Below are 12,677 nucleotides of genomic sequence, written 5' to 3' on the forward strand. Positions count from 1 at the left end.
TTAGGTTAAAAGCTTGCCAACTTTTACTGCTTGAAAAAGTTCTGGTATGGAGAGAGAAATACTTAAGAACTTGAATTGATACACTTCAGTGGACATTTTGCATACAGTGGAAGTTCCTAGAACACAAAAAATAAGTGGGTCAGGCCTGTCTAAATTGTTTTACCAGGGCCATGTCCCAATTCTCATACCATAGCTACCACATCGGAGTGCAGACTTCCTCTAGGGATACTATGACAACAGGTTTTAACTCACCTAAAACTCGAGTCTCTCATTGCCAGATAAAGGCAATCAAATGCACGATGCATGATGTTGATGCGTCCTCTTGTGCATTTACATATGTTAATACTAAAGTAAAATAGCAGGATACAATCAAAGTAATATATCTTCAGAAGGCCCCTACTCAGACATTTCCTTTGCACCTGCTGTTACAGCCGCCACCATGGCTTATCAAAAGTGAAAATTTAGCTTGTCAAGTTTCTGCTACTTCTCACTTCCCCATGTACCCAGGTTACAGAATGACCAATATGGTTTGTGCTGTTGAGAGTTTCATGCACATAGCAGACAGGTGAAATTTGCATTAAGAAAAAAAGATTGCTGACTTCCAAAAAAATATTTATTTCATTTCATGAAAATATTTTTATCAGGATTTTAAAATGTGATTTTCCCTCTTAAAAATATAAATGTTTCAACTAGCAGGCTGCGTTCCTCAAAAGCCTTAGGTACTATACACTGACAAAGTTATTCAACAAATCCCATAAAATTCTACAGATCATTGAACTAATTAATTTTAAAAGATCCTCCCAATTACCTATTCCTGCTAGAAAAGAAGAATTGAATAATCAGCTATTAAATCAACCTTGGTCAAGCAACTATGGACCTCATAACCTCCGCAGAAGACAATGTTTCAGCTATGAATATTTCACTGCCTTTCTCTGGAATATGTCCAAAGCAATTCTCATGAGCCATGGATTATCTTTACTCTTTGAACCAACTTCTGCTCTTTGGTGTGTATGCAGGTTCCCACTGTTTGGAGCTCACGTGTAGATTCAACAGAAGAATATGCATTTTGTTGCATATGTATCGCCACTAACTTGTTATTCAGGCTTACCATACAAGAATCACAGAAAGCATTGCGTGCTACAGTATCAGCATCTGGTTCACTAACCATACAGTAATACAACTTACTTCTACACCTAGTCAGTATCAATGGTGCAACAAAGCAAAATTCACTCCTGTCCCTTTAAAATCCCTGGATTTAAAAGTTCAGTTCTATCAAGCTATTTTTTTTTTTTTATATGTAAAGGAGAACACAAACATAAGGCTTTTTCTTTGGTTGGCGGGGGGGGGGGGGGGGGGGGGGGGGAAGAGGGGAGAAGGAGAAGGAGGGGCAACTGTCTTCCACAGGACAGGATGGATTTTAAAAGGAGCAGAACTTTATATTAACCAATTCATATCAGTAAAGCTCTCTGCCCTCTGGGATGAAGAGATAAGCAGTAAAATCTGAAAGACCTTTGTAGCATGAAAGGGAAGTACTGTAGAGTATGGAAAGTATTTGCCTTCAGTTTATTAATGTTTCCACTATTTAAATAAACTCTTCAAAACACCACAGCATTCTGGAATGAGAGAGTAGTGGCCTTCCTAAAATACAAGATGGTATATGGGAGACAGAAAGAGGTAGATGGAAAAAACAAAAAACTGTTGACACTCTTAATTGGACTTTAAGAGGAAGTATTACTTTCCTAACTAATACTGGATTTAATATTTTCAAAACAACTTCTCTGTCAGGACATATAGCAGCAGTTCCCAACCTGGGGTTTCAGCACTTAAAGGCGGGACAGTAACCCAATAGAAGTTCTAGTGGAAGAATCAGGCTTTGACTAGAAGTCAAGTAATGAACCCAGAAAGACTAAGAATTACTGCCATACAGTATGTTCCTGCATCTGAAGAATAACTTCCCTTAGATGAAACCTCCTTTTAAAAGCTAAGAAGGGTATTTGCTTGCATGCCCCCTCCTCTCTTGCTCAAGCAAAACACATATTTGGTTTTTAAAAGGCTGAACGTAGAAAAAAAGATTTTTCCAGAGTCATGGATGATTGTGTGACAAAGTCCTCCTGGAAACACAGTGTGTCCAGGAAGTGCAGCATTCCATACTTGTGGGTGAGACAGCAAGAACTTCTTGGTGTGGCATGACAGCAACAAGGCTAGGTCCCAGACACCTGCAAGGGCACTAGCAAGACTATTATTAATTTGGTATAAATAGCTCTTTATGTAAATTCCTGGAAATAATAAAACATTGTTTCTATACCAGAAGCCACATCAAGATGTTACAGAATGCATGCAGCAGCTCACCCACCTTTAACCAGATCAGTGGGGATTCAAAGCTACAACCTCACTAGTGGCTGCAGGAGAGCTAATACTGGACTCTGCCACTGCTGTCTATAGATCCAGGGAGGAGAAGCAGCAACCATCTTGGTACTGGATATAGCTGAAAAAATACATAAGCCTATATATCTGAAGAATGCTGGCCTTGAACCATTCAAAACCAATTGCAGGTTCCTCAAGTTTCATAGTTTCACAGTCTGTAGGTTCGGAAGGGATCTGAGCAGATCAACAAGTCCGACCCCCTGCCAAGGCAGGAAAGAGTACTGGGGTGAAATGACCCCAGCTAGGTGATTCTCTAGCCTCTTTTTGAAGACTCCCAGAGTAGGAGCAAGAACCACTTCGCTTGGAAGTTGGTTCCAGATCCTAGCCGCCCTGACAGTGAAGTAGCACCTCCTGATGTCTAGTCTGAATCTACCCTCTGCTAGCTTGTGACCATTATTTCTAGTCATTTTGGGCCAAGGGGTTAAGTCATGCTCTGTTTGCAAATACAAAAGAAAATAGCCAGATAAAGAATCAGTCATGTTGGAAACAAAGCCATGGACTTTTAAGTCACAGTTCTCACTTTTAAACATACTTTCCTTTTTAAAAAAGTGAACCATATTCTTATCTCATTTACCGACAGAATTTAAAATAGATTAGCACCTCTGTAATGGAGATTAGGATAACCAATGCCTCTAACTGAAAAGCACTTTCCACTGGCAGTACTTCAAAAGCATTAATGCTTCCAAGATTCCAGAAATGTATGCAAGTGTAGTATCATCACCTAATGAAAAAGAGCTGTTCTTGTTGCTTTCCAAGATCTCAATTTTTTTTCTTTTAAGGTATTTACAACAAAACATGTCAAGCTCTTGTTGCTTCAGTTTTAAAATTAAACCTCTAAAGGGTAACTTGTCAGGGTATCATTACAGATAGACAGCTCCTCATGTCTGAATTTCAAGTTATTCTGCATTAGGAAGGAATTAGTCTTCAAGTGTGTGCAGTTTCTCAGCTCCAATTCTTTGGTGAAACAGAATTCAATTTGACCAATCGTTTGCACATCTTCATCCTAGGAACAGTAAAAAGGAGATATTCAGCTTTTAAATACATTTTCAGAGTACTGCAATAGAGGAAAAATGAATTATATACAACACCTTAAATATGTGGTCACATGTAGATCATTTTATAAACGTTAAGTATGGAAGGGTAATGATTCTAGAGGTATCCACTGCATACAACCACCTTTTTCCATTTATCTAATTTGCAAAGTGTGCAAATAAATGAATCAACATGGATGCTTGACAGCAAATATCTGTGATGAACGGGGAAATCTTTCTACTTAACTTATAAAATTGCTGCATCGTTAAGTGTCCCGCTGTCCCACCATGGGCTGATGGGGTGCCTGACATGTACCACACAATAGCTCTGTCTGAAAGCAGCAACAGAACTACCAAAAGAAGTTATTAACCATAACAACTGAGCACTAGCTGAACAACAGGTAAACAAACAAGGATGTCTAGCATGGGAAACCAATTTACTCCCAACTTCTCAGCAGAGACTTGGAGATTAAAGCAACAGAATTTCCCCACAAAGGAAATAGTTATAGTGTTAGCCATATAATATAGAAATACTATGTGCTACTGCTTGAGAACCAGAAGCAGTCTAGCTGAAGTAGAGTGGAACTCCAGGAAGAAATTTAGTTTTCATTGAGCTCCAGGGCTGCCACAGAATCTTGTTTAAAACAAGATGCAATAATAATATATCCCCAGGGCTATCCCGGGGGGAGGGGGGGGAAGGGGGGGGGGGACAAGGAGCCAGGCAGAGCACGCATGGTGACTCTGAGCTGCTGCCAGCTTCAGTCAGCTAGCCGCTCAGCACTCCCCCTTGAATCTGGCATGTCCGGCTGCTCACCACCCACTCCCCACTGAATCTGCCTTCAGCTTCCTTGCGTCTGCAGGTGGGGCCCCACACAGGCTGATTTGCCCCGGGCCCCACACCCTGCTCAGGTCATCTCTGTATATCCCCCAAAGCTATTGTAGAACTGTCTTGTTTAGAGTGTTTGTCTGAAACTTGAGAAGACTTAGACAATTTTTCTTAACTAATTCAATTGCCATTCAAGTATCCTGTGGATGTAAACTGTGGGGGTTAATAACAGGCCATAAAAGAAAGTACTTCCTTTCATTGCCTTTCATTTCACCTACTGTCCCACTTGTTCAGTTGCAAAGACAAAGGAATAATTAGGCAATAAGATCTCTGGCTTGGAAGTCACATTTTGTGTATATTTGTGTGGCATCAATTACAAAGCAGCAACAATCATGATGGGAGCACTGCATCGTAACAAAGACAGGAACATTGGAACAGTTGCAGAGAAAGTGCTACCAACTGAGTGAACCTCCCTGACTGTCCCCTCACCACTATTTTTTACAGCTTAGAACTAACACTGATCTTTAACCACCAAGCCTCCCATGCTCATCAAAATCTGAGTAGTGTCTGGATCCCATTGAAGAGGGAGGTAAAATTGCAATGGACACAAGCCCATGTGACCATCAACTGGACCTTGGTAGTGAACCAATTCAAAAGATTAATCACTCTGCATCCCCTTAATTGAGCAGATGTTTATGAGTATACAGCAACAACCCATATTTAATTATTGTTGAAAATGTCTTTTAAAGGATAGGTTATTGGGTTTAAACTAGAAGATTTAATGTGGGGGGGAGGGGGGAGCGAAAAGAAAAAACTTCAAATAACCACTAAAACAAATGGACAGACAGACAAAAGAGATATTTAAACTCTAATAGCAATTTTAACTTGGCAGGATTTTCATAAAGTAGCTTTCAGTATAAGTGGGATAATATAGCCAAATGTTTTCCAGTAAAACAGTTCAGTAGAGTTAGATAAAAGGGAGTTGTTTCCATTATTGTTCCATGACTTTAAGACACCTTACTAGACAACCATCGTAAAAAAGGCAAATTATACAGCTAAACTGAAGTCATTATCATGTTCACTGTGTTCTACATTAAAACTTTATTTTAACTCAGTTATATAGAACAGTGTTGGGATAAGAGTTTCTGATTGTGCATACCACATTCTTTACTATAGGGAAAATTAGAGACCAGCTGCTCACAAAAGAAGGAAAACAACTGCTTAGTTCTCTTTTTCTGAATCAAAAGGAAAGCCAAAATATATATTTCTGCTTTTCCAAGGATTATTCCTTTAAGAAGAGTCTTAAAGGCACACCCCTGAATTTCCCATGGTCTCATGTACTAGAACAAGAGCTCCCCCCTACTCCCCCAAAAAACACTGCTAAAATTTTGTCTAGCCTGAGACAGTTGGCAAGGTGTTTACTTTTGAGAGAAACATATTTGAGAGGCATCATGTAATGTACCAACACAGAAACCAAACAGAAAAAAACATTAAGAGTGGTTAATAATTTAGTTATACTATACACATAAATGTCTGTCTTCTAGTGTTCCAATAAAACAAAACAAAAAATTAACCTCTTCTGGAGGAATGCACTGAATTTTTGGTGACACTCCATAAAAACTTGTAAGGGCTTCTTTTATGGCACTCATCTGAAGATTTAAAAGACAGGGAGAGTCAAAAAGCACTTCCACAAATAAATACCCTCTTCGTATGTTCCCATTTACCATTTTGCATACCACATAACTCTTAAGTAACTATAAAACTAGATGAGTTTGCTTATCTACCTTGGGTTTGAAACTTCCAATTCCTAAAAGATGCATTAAAATGATTTTATTTAACATACAAGAACATATTTTACCTGGTAATATGTATGGCCTGGTTTTATTCCAACTTTCAAGAGGTAACTGGAACAGACAAAAAAAAACAAACAAAAAAACAAAACCCAACTAGAATACACTTTTACATTTCATTTGGAGTTGATACAAATGAGTAAATAGCCAATCCTAGTGAGAGAGCTAGACAATTAGATTTAATGAAGGAAGAAGCACAGCTCCTCAGTACCCTCCTGGGCTTGAGAAAGCAACTTTCTTTATCGGGTTTCCCAACAGTCTAATCCACAGCTGCAGTTTGGGAGGAGCATGCTAATGTTCTTTGCCCCCACTCTGCAGAGCACCAGGCTGCAGTGTGGCATGCTGGTCCAGACAGAAGTGATAATGTTTACCTGATCTGGCCACAGGAAGCAGTTTATAGCTGTGACCAAACACAAGTGCACAGCTGCAAACAGTTTTAAAAATGGCTGATTGCGTGAAAATATGACCCCTCATTGCATTCGGTATTAGATGAAGATGTTACAAAAGGTAGCATCATTAGCAACTTGTGTCTACAGAGCTCCCAGCCTGTTGCCATTTTCAGAATGGGAGGGGAAAAGGGAGCAGAGGGAGTTCAGTCTGGGGAGTTTTCAGCTTCCCCCACCCTTCCAATACACCCACCCCACCCTCTGGAACCTCCCTGCGGTTGGGGGTGGGGGAGGGCTCCAACTCACCCACCCTTTAGCACCAGCTGCAGAGCCCCAAAAATGAGTTTCCTCCATTGCCCTTCCTCCCCTCCCATTCTGAAAATGGCAAGCACTGGCAGAGAACCTAGCCATTGCTACCTGGCTGCAGGCTCCCAGCCCACAGCTAGATTCCCCTCCCCCCTGGTACCAGAAGTGAATTTGTTTGGTCTGGGGTAATGTTGTAACTCAAAATACTTTGCAAAAATCGTTCTGAGTTACATCTGGGAGCTGCACTTCTGCACTTAGAGCAACCTTCAGAGTTTACCTTCCTTTTCCTCAACCACGGGGAAAAAAGTGGACGAGTTATGGTCACTGCATGCTACTTGAGGTTTCAACTACATAGGAATGGTTTACTGGTTTAGAGCTACTCTGCATTAATGAGGGAGAGCAAAATAGCTGGCATGGAAGTCAGGATGAGCACCACTAACCCTAAAATAATCCAACTAGCGTTCTAGGCCAGGAGCCGCCAATCTATGGCATGTGTGCCACAGGTGGATCAGGTAGCATCTCTGTAGCATGTGGTAGATTGGGAAGGGAACAGGCAGCACAGCTAAAGATAGGGGATGAAGCAGAAAGAAGAGCATTAGATCAGGCAGGAGAAAGGGATCAGAATGGCACTTGAGGGCACAGGGCTGAATTTGTGACACTTACGAAACAGATTGGTTTCTACTGCTCTAGGCCTTTTAGTATCAGAAGCATACTTTAAAGAGGTATTAGAATAAGCAGCACAAGCCTCCAGAACTGGGAATCAATGGATCTTCTTCCTCCAAGCCTGATCCTAAGAGGAAGCAAATTGCTTCAACTGCCAATGAAGTCTCTGGGCCTGTATCCCAACAGGTTGTCAAATACCTCCATTTCCCATTCATTTAAGGAGGAACGGTATGTGTTCAGCAGCCCTCAAATTTAGTTCAGTGAGACCCAATGGTGCTCAGCACCTCACAAGATCCTATATGCCTCAATTTAATGATATGTAAAGACATCTTCCCAACAGAGGAGCTGCCATACTCAGCCATTTGACTCGAGTTCTTTGCAGGTCAATATCTATGCCAATACAACGTAATCCTTACAAACAGCCTGCATAGTTACCACCAAGAAATATATTAGACCAGTGAGGGCCAGCCTTTTTGTCAAATGTGCTACAAATTAGCCTTGCACCCTCCTCCAGAGCCTCTTTCATCCCTTCCCCCCCCCCTCACCCAGCTCGTCTGATCTGCTATTTTGCTTTTTGCTCTGTCCCCTCCCCAGTCTGCTGCATCTCACACAGAGGGTGGCCTGTGCTATTGCTGACATGTATGTTGCAGGTTGACCACCCCTGAGACATGCATGCCCCACGTAGCACAGGCAGTCCCGTCCCCGTCCGCCTCCCACATACACATCATTTATACAGAGGTATGAAAAAGATCATTGTAAATAGAAAACCTAAACCTTTTATCACTTCTGACTTTTCTAATTGTAATGACTTTTACGTTTTAACAAGTGTTTTTAATTAATTTAAATCTTTCATCATTATTATTCCAATAAGTTAATGCTCTTGTTTTTATATTAGTGGGCAGACAAAAACCAGTAGCAATTAACTTCAAAATGTTTCAGTCTCCTTTCTTTGTCTTACAGTGCCACACACAAAGTAAAAAGCCAGACTGTAGGTCACTGTGCCATCTGTAAATCACTTCATAATCATATTGTCATAGCTACCCAGGACAATATAATGCAGGCAATTTACTAAGAAGATGTTATTAAACTGTTTTATTACTACATGTGATGCGTTTTTGTGACTTGGGTCTAGAAAAATCGATGACTAGATTTTAGGAAGCTGCTACAATGACTGTAGAGGAAGAAGATATATTTTACGACATGCATGGGCAAGGAGAATTAGATTTTTTGAACTGAACAGTGACAAGCAAAAACTTGAACATGATTTTTTTTAAAGACACAGTTCAGGAAAATACTCAAGGATTTTTCCCGATGGTCCTTTAGAATTATGTTAGGTGTGGGATTCATGGCAACTGACTAATGTTGTATCAGGGAGATGTTTTCCCTATCCAATGGACAATCTGTGACTTTGCGCTCTTCCCTTTGCAGCTCTGTACATATAAAAGGATATGATAATTGATATCCCAGTTAAAATTTTTACCTGGATTTAATGTGCTGGACCTCTGCATAGGAAAAATTCCATCAGAAAGGAAAATATTCTTCATTCCTGGTGGCTAGGACCTCAGGCACTGATGGACCTTTTCCCTTTCAGGCTGTCTTCTCTTTCCTTTGGAGCTTCTTCTATATTTTTCTGAATTTCAGTCTATCTTTCTCTCTCAGGAGACTAGAGGAAATTTGCCCCTGGCTCATTACTTCACTAGTATGCAAAATCTTAAATTTTATTCTGAAAATACACTAACACAAACAATATATTTTTTGGCCTTGGTACTTCAAAACTGAAGCACAGGAACAGGAGCAAAGGGAAGGCAGTAGGGCTCAAACACAGAGGAACAGGTGGCAGGGAGGTGCATGGTGGGGGATAGGCAGAAGCGAGGGCAGGCAAGAGAGGGGAACAAGGGGCTCAGAGAGCAAGAGGCAGGGGTCTGGCCCCTCACCCCCTGTCACTACTTTCCCCACCACAGCAGTAGGGGAGACAAATTTAAGATGACCTTCCATTAATTGGACTCTATATATGGAAAATTATAACAAATTTATAATTTTTTTTATGCATAGAGTCTAATTATTGGAGGGGATAATCTTAACTTTGACGTCATCTTGGATTTCGGTATATGTGGTATCCATTCGGGAACCAGCACTGTGAAATAAAATAACTGGTGCCCCAAGTCACTACTTCCGTTGCAGAGCAGCTTTTTTAGGTTTAAGTCAAAGCTTCTAATACCTGCTAAAATACTAAACTGACCACAGGGGTAAATTTCCATACCTGTTGAGGTCCACTTTGTGATAGAGATCCAATGCTTTACCAAAATATTTCTTTTGAGAATTAAGAGGCTCTATTGCGGCTGCGCAGGTTCCATGTTTCTGCCATTCATGCTTCCTATGGGGGAAAAACCCACACAACAGAATTTTTAGAAAACAGAATTCATACATATACACACACACTCACATGGACAAAATTACTTACATTTTAGCATTATGTGAACTGATTACATTCACAGAGGAAGTAAAAGAAAAATCATCATTGACAAAACAATGCAGGTGCCACCTGGCATGGACAGATCTAGGACTCTGAAAGGGGCAGTGCAGGTGGTATGGTACATTATCACATATAACGTGGTACATATTTTTCTCCAGTTAAAGAGATACTAGAAGCTTTATTAATATGCCAGAGGCCTATCACTATTGTATTCAGTTTAATATTAAAGTAAAAAAATATATAATTTTATGAGAATGTCCACTCATTTTCTAGATTATATATTAAATTAAAAAACAACAACAACAAAAACTAGGCAAAAAATGGTCAACATAGTCAAAAGATATTGTTGTATTAGTCCTGTGATCAGTACAGGAAACATACTTCTCTTATTCAAATTTGCAAAACAAAATCCAGTCTTCTTGAGCATCTTGACAGTGCCTCCAATACTTCAGTGACAACCAATGCTACACCTGAGTTAATATCACTATATCCCAGTTATGGTTTTCAACTGGAGGTAAAAATAGGCTGTGAAACAGTTGAGAAATATTACCAGGAGTGGCCCCTAGTGGCAGAGCAGGTGGATGAATAAAGAATACTTCACAATAGCTGCAAATACATACTGACATTGATGCACTTCGTGGGAGTTTATACACGTGCTCTGGGAGTGGGGCAGAGGGAGTGCTTTAATTAGAGCGGGGCGTGGGGACTGGGGAAGGGTGGCTCCCACCACTGTGCGCACTCCTGGGCAAGCACGGGGGAAAGGCGGAGGAGGAAAAGGGGTGCCCCCTGAATCTATGCATGGGGTGAGGGTGGGCTACCACTGTGGGCTTTGCCCTGGGTGCCCAACTTTGTTGCAATGGCACTGACTAAGGCTAATTGAATGAGTTTTAGTTAAAGCAACCCTGCCACTATTCTGCAGCATGGGGACGCTAATACATGAGATACTGGAGTCTGCTGGAGCACAGCAATTACCATGCTCCAGCGGACACGATTAAGTGAGTCTGCTCCAATGCGCTGTAATTACAGAGGTGTCAGAGTAGCCTCACTGCCCATGTATAGGTGCCCAGAGACCAGATTCATAGGAGAAGGGCAGCTCACAAAGCACAGGGGTGGCTACACTTTTTTGAAGGGAAAAGCCAAAAGGAAGACAAAACTACAGTCCTGGTTTTGCTATCAAGAGTAAGACTGTTACTCAGATGCTGGAATGTCTAATTGGCATCAATGAGCATTTCATGACCTTTCACCTTCAACTGACAAACAGATAACATGCAGCAGTCATCAGTGCATACGCCCCGACCCTGGATGACAAAACAAAAGAAGAAATCTATTCTAAACTCAACCGAGCCCTATCATCTGTGCCCAAAGAAAATAAGATAATTCTGAGTGATTTCAATGTTACAGTGGGCAGAGACCGAGCTATGGAAAGGAACACAGACAAGAAGGGGTGGAGGATATTCAAATAGAATTCTTCTCCTGAGCAAGTGTATGGAACAAACTCCTTATTCTACCAAAATAAACAAACGGGAGACATCATGGTTCTCCCACCCCCTCCCTTCCAGCTTCAAACAACGACACTCAATGGACTATGTCACAGCATGTGCCTGGGATCATTGTCCATATCACCAGAGCTATGACAAGCACAGGTGACTGCTGGAAAGATTATTGTTTGATACAATCCCTCATGTCCATTCATATTGTCCCAAAATTTTGTAAAACAAAAGAAGAAACCAAGGAAGAGACTCAATATCAAGTGCTTGGAAGACCCTGCTAAAAATCAATTATCTCCATCCACACCTCAGTGAGAAACTCTCCAACCTCTTTAATGATCTTGACACCACTTATAGTGGGAGAGCCTCAAGAAAGGCATCCATGAGGCATGCAAAGAATCTCTAGGCTTCTCCACAAAGAAACGTAAGGACTGGTTTGATGAGAACAACAGGAAAATTCAAGCTCTCATTGACAGAAAAGGAGAGCCTTCAATGCTTAACAGAAAGATATCAACTGTAAACACAAGCTTACTGCCACATTACAGCCAAGACCCAGAGGAAGATTCAAGAGCAAAAAGAACCAGGGGTGGGAGAACAAAGAAAGAAACATTTAAATGTTTACCAATAGCCATGATGTACATAGTTCCTTCAGTGCAGTCAAACCTATTTATAGGTCAAGTACATAGGGAATGGTTCTCTACGGTCCAAGGGTGGAACAACATTCTTTAAAATCAGCTCCAGCTACAATGCACAATAGAAGGAACACTTTCAAGAACTCCTGAACTGATTCTAACATCAGAGACAATATCATCAAAGCCATTCCACAACACCCCATTAGGGATTACCTTGCAGATCCACCAATTTATCAAGGGTCCTTGAAAACCATTAAGCAGATTAAGAACAAAAACAAGTGGTCCTGAAAGAATACATGTCATTATTGAACAGATTCCCAGTGACTCAAGATGCCCAAATTGTTACCATATTTAAAAAAAAAAAAAAGATCATATTGCAGCAATTATTATGTCATTGCATTCCTGTCCATAGCTGGGAAGGTACTCACTCATGTTCCCAACAGATTCACTTTCCTCACTTATTCTACCCAAGTCCCAATGTGGTTTCAGGCCACTTTGAAGTACAATACTTATGATTTTTGTTACTAGACAGATGCAGAAGAAGCTGCTGCAAGAAACAAAGAGATCTTTATGTGGGATTCATTGACTCAAAGGCCTTA

The 12,677-nt window shown here is 40.8% G+C and overlaps 1 protein-coding gene across 2 annotated transcripts in view; it reads right to left on the reverse strand.

Moving 5' to 3' along the window:
* Positions 1–595: 595 nt before the first annotated feature.
* The window catches only part of RNASET2 (ribonuclease T2), a 48,310-nt gene continuing 36,228 nt past the window's right edge, over positions 596–12,677 (reverse strand). For both annotated transcript variants that reach the window (XM_014596840.3, XM_006261053.4), the window contains 4 exons: positions 9,747–9,860; positions 6,140–6,185; positions 5,856–5,930; positions 596–3,427 (listed from right to left, as the gene is read on the reverse strand). In XM_014596840.3, the coding sequence (XP_014452326.1) occupies positions 3,251–3,427; positions 5,856–5,930; positions 6,140–6,185; positions 9,747–9,860 (412 nt within the window). In that variant the 3' untranslated portion in view covers positions 596–3,250. The remainder of the gene's footprint in view (positions 3,428–5,855; positions 5,931–6,139; positions 6,186–9,746; positions 9,861–12,677) is intronic.

This window comes from Alligator mississippiensis, chromosome 1 (assembly GCF_030867095.1).
Source record: "Alligator mississippiensis isolate rAllMis1 chromosome 1, rAllMis1, whole genome shotgun sequence".
Taxonomy (NCBI): domain Eukaryota; kingdom Metazoa; phylum Chordata; order Crocodylia; family Alligatoridae; genus Alligator; species Alligator mississippiensis.